Source organism: Triticum dicoccoides, chromosome 5A, assembly GCF_002162155.2.
Source record: "Triticum dicoccoides isolate Atlit2015 ecotype Zavitan chromosome 5A, WEW_v2.0, whole genome shotgun sequence".
NCBI classification, from domain to species: Eukaryota; Viridiplantae; Streptophyta; class Magnoliopsida; order Poales; family Poaceae; genus Triticum; species Triticum dicoccoides.
This window is the reverse complement of record NC_041388.1, coordinates 628,363,093-628,367,410: the sequence shown is the minus strand read 5'-3', so window position 1 is coordinate 628,367,410 and position 4,318 is coordinate 628,363,093. Positions and strand designations below refer to the sequence as shown.

Genomic DNA, 4,318 nt, shown 5'->3' with positions numbered 1-4,318 from the left:
CGAACAGCCAGCAGGGTACGGCCGCGGAGCTTGCATGGTGGAGATCTGAGGTGTGAACATCGAGGGTCCCGTGCAGCAGGCAGGAACCAAAATCACACGGTGTGGAACTCACGTCTTCGAGACCGTACCACGAGAGCAAGAAGCGGCATGGACTGTCCCTGTTTTCCTGTCACGCCTGAAGGCGGGCGAGTACATGACCAAGAGGAGGGGATAAGACAGTGATGAATTATCCTCTTTGCTGCATAAGTTCCCTGCATGGCGTTCAAGCATTACAAATCACTGTTTGCCTGGAATCGCAGAGGAAGGGTGTTTAGACGTCCAGTGATCCCAAATTTACTTTACGGGGTCAATGTGAGCACAATAAATAGTTTGAGGAAACGAAAAGGACTTTCTCCTAAAGAGTAGTTGAGGGAGTATAATGGAAGCCATTACCCAGTGATGGCATTTCTGAAGCAAAGGATACGAAATAGGGGCGTCAATCCATGTTCTGCCTCCATAATGCCTACTACGGTGTTTTTACGGTACTGTCCACAGGGATGAACCTACACAAGAAGAACACTTCCCTTTTGTAAGTACCAATTAGTGAATGAAGCTAAATATAGCTGACAGACAGAATTGGTATTCTAGTTGTCAAATGCAGTGTTCATCTTGAAACAGGCAGAAATCTCATCGACTGAATATATTATGGCTAACTCTTTATCAAAACAAATTTCACACTTCACCATGAATTCATGAATTCAAACATGACTAACATAAATTATTTTCATATTATAGAAAGGTTATAGTGATTAGTCTTCTTCTTTTTTCTGAACCATGGTTCTGGTGATTAGTAGCTACAACAATGTACGACACAATAATTGCTATAAAATATGTCCTTGTAATTCCAAAGAAGCCCCTCTGGCAGAAAAAATGCAATAAAATAAACTTTAAGAGCAAAGCTTGTATAAGTTGCAGACTTGGTAGAACCTCATTGGTTATAGTTCAGCTGTTCATGTAATTCCGATCAAGAAGTTTCAATAACTGTAATATTATTATATTATACAAGCAATTTTCATGAAATTTATTAAAAGAGGAAAGCTGCATAGTATTTTTTGTCATGCGTCACATAGTATAACATCTTTCCCGAATATTACAATTATAGGCTTACTGGAACAGATGCCGGTTTGCAAACAGTTACAACATCAACTTCATTCTGAAGGATTACAATATTACCACCCAAGACTGGTGGCTCGTGCCTGAAAGAGTAACCACCTTCAGGAATATGCCAACTCAAAATTTTAAATGAGAAATATACACGAGTTATTTATGTTAAAGCAAGAATAAATAGCTTCAGTTGTTAGAAGCCAAAGGAAGCATGCATGCATGTTCAAACTAGCAATCACTATTGTCTTAAAAGCCAATATATCAATAATAAATGTCATTGGCACTATACAGAGTACAACTATTTCTTAATTTAGTGTAGCTAAATAATATCATAAATGAAAATAAGAAAGATAAATGTGACATTCAGCAATATATGAATATATCCATTAGTTGCTAAACTGTTTTATTTGGATTTTTTGTGGTTCATGTAAGAGGATATCATGTGCAGTAATAACTTATGTTGCACCCAATTTTGGAACACTTGTTTGGAGGTAGAAAAAATAATTCTCAGCTACAATACTGCTCTGTGAATACATGCCGTTTAGGACACCGCCAGGATCTCCAACAAGCAAGTTTGACCACTACTTTGCATACAAGCTGCATACCTGTGTGTTGTTATAGAATAAGTACATGTAAATCCACTTACTAGCATATATCTCCATACAAATCCAATGGTCACAGCAATTGGCTTAGACTAACAAATTATGCACTTGTCATGCTACAAATAGATTATTTTTATATAGAATTTCTAAGTTAGTGGCCAGAGCTAGAGCAGTTTAACTACATGTATTTCCCAAAAACTTGTATTTACTGAACGTCTGAACGAGGGAGTAATCAGTTTTGCTAAATGGACCACTACGAAGCAATAATCTAAATGAGCCTTAAAAACCTTGACACACCTGTGCAAGAAATGGCTTATCTTTTGTGATGATTTCACAATATAGTCTTCTTCAACCATTTGCTCATCCACCTGAAGCCTCCCGCACTTCACTGCATGAACCTAGCAGTTTCATCATTTATTTCAGATACAGAAGAAAAGATATTACCAAAGTACAAATATAGCTGCTCAGAAATAAATGTACTAGCGTAGATCATAAAAGACACTACGCAGTTCAAGATAGTGGAATGCGGAACGGACAACAAATATATTCAGAAGCAGGGTTCTAGACTTCTGGTAAATGAATTTCTACAGCTAAAACAGAATGATCTTCTGCTTGAGCATACGAGCAAAGAACGGTGTGATGCAGACAGTGTTAAAAGAGAGTAATGCACGCCTACATAGTATTCACGGGGCCGCCCCTTGAATTCATCCGTGAAGAGATCTACAATGGTCTTCCCAGCCCATCTGTTCTTCGCCTGCAAACCAAATTCAGAATTTGGTCCAAACAATATCTCGTAAAGACCACTTGCAACAAACAAATCTTTAATGTTATTATTATCCCATCACTCGAACAAAACAGAAAATTAGGCTAAAACATTCAGAGTTGTAAATGATTGTGTGGCTTCATTATTTTGACTGGAGCAGCAAAATCAACGACTACTGCACATACGCCCTGAGCAATTGAAACTGTAAGAGAGGATTGGTTTACATGGGAGATGAACTCGAAGTAATAGGGCCTCACGTAGCGCCGCCCTGCGAAGAGAAGAGAGCCATTCTTCAATGGTTAGTTCCGGGAGGGTTTAGGGTTAGAAACTCAGAGGGGGTGGGACGGGGCGAGGCTGCGCCGCAGCGGTTACCGTTGCGGAAGATGTAGTCCTGCGCCTCGGGCGGGTTGGCCGGCGTCTGCCACACGATCCCGGCTCCCGCGAGCGCCCCCGCCATCTCAAGCGGCGACGGCTGAGCCCCGGTGGCGCACTCCTCGGTCTCAGCAGCTCACCGCCGGAAACCTAGAAGAGAACGGCGGCGGCGCACGGCGCGGAGGTGGATTTGGGGAGAGCTGGTGCTGCTGTAGCCGTGTAGCGGTGCGGGTGGGGTTACGACCGTTGGATCGATGTGTGATCGATTAGGTAGCGGCGGATTAAACATGTCTCGTAAATGGTAATGTCTGTTTAAAACTCTTTAAAAACATACATAAAACTACACTTTTACTAAAAATCAGCCGTCTGTTTTCAATTTGGCTTCAGGTCGTTTTTTCAGTCGTTCGATTTTGTTCGGAGATCCGTGCTGGTCTGGGTGATCTTTTCGGTCCGCCTTTGTCTAAGTGGGTTTGGCGCCCGATTCGCTCTGGTCTCTTCTTCTCCTCGTCCACGCAGGAGGCGACGACCTCGTGGCGACGGCGGCCTCCCTTTCTTTTTATCCTTATGGCATATCTTCCCCCTTTACTCTCCATTTGCTGCCTCTCTGCTCCAGCAGGCGCATCCCTACCATGACGCCTTCTCTCTGTATCCATCCCCTCCCATGGTGCCCTCCCTCCTTTCCAAGGCACGCCTCCCTCTTCCTCCCTTCTTCCTATGGTGCCTCATTCCTCTGTATTGTGGTGTCTGTCCCTTTCTCTTCATGAACCCTAGAACACAAGCAGGTCACATCCTAATTCTCTCTATTTTTTTAGGTTAATCTGGGTTTGGTGTTTGTAAATCTCCAGCAGTCAAATCCTAATCCCTTTCTCGCTGTTTCAGGTTCATAGGAGTTCAGTTTTGCAAGTTGCAGCAGTCAATTAAAAAGAAGGTAACTCCAATGCTATGTGACATGACATTTTGGGATGATTTTGTTGTATCTAGATGGAACTGAAATGCTACCGTGTGCTCAATTTTTGTGTTGTGAAAGTCATGCTATCTTGTAAAAATAGTATACTACATATTTGTAGGTACTAGATGCTTGATTGATTCATGGTGTCCATGAAATGTTGTAGTCTTGTGTTACATTCTGCACATATGAAAAATCGACAGCTATTTGGTACAAGCACCATTCCTGAATCACATAGTCGGAGGTCTTCCATCTTATTTTACTGTCTCTCTATATCTTTCCCAAGCTTTTTTTGTCACGCAAGTCCCTGTTTCTCAGTCATTAAGCTTGTACAACGAGTATGTATGTCAGTCTTGTTGCTTAACAACTTTTTAAAGAAACTCAGAAGGTTTAATTGTAGCTTCATGTAGCTTAAGTTGGAGTTTAATGCGTCTCATCTTTTTTTGGTCTCTAGCATTTTGTTAAACATCCACATTCCCCTCAACCAATTCA

General features: G+C 41.7%; 1 protein-coding gene across 2 annotated transcripts in view; it reads right to left on the bottom strand.

Annotated features, from left to right (window-relative positions):
- Window positions 1-3,135, bottom strand: part of LOC119303555 (RNA pseudouridine synthase 7-like) — a 7,092-nt gene extending 3,957 nt beyond the window's left edge. For both annotated transcript variants that reach the window (XM_037580686.1, XM_037580687.1), the window contains exons 1-6: window positions 2,881-3,135; window positions 2,733-2,776; window positions 2,422-2,499; window positions 2,043-2,143; window positions 1,148-1,235; window positions 464-542 (exon numbers count right to left, since the gene is read on the bottom strand). In XM_037580686.1, coding sequence (XP_037436583.1) covers window positions 464-542; window positions 1,148-1,235; window positions 2,043-2,143; window positions 2,422-2,499; window positions 2,733-2,776; window positions 2,881-2,965 — 475 coding nt within the window. In that variant the 5' untranslated portion in view covers window positions 2,966-3,135. The remainder of the gene's footprint in view (window positions 1-463; window positions 543-1,147; window positions 1,236-2,042; window positions 2,144-2,421; window positions 2,500-2,732; window positions 2,777-2,880) is intronic.
- Window positions 3,136-4,318: the final 1,183 nt, after the last annotated feature.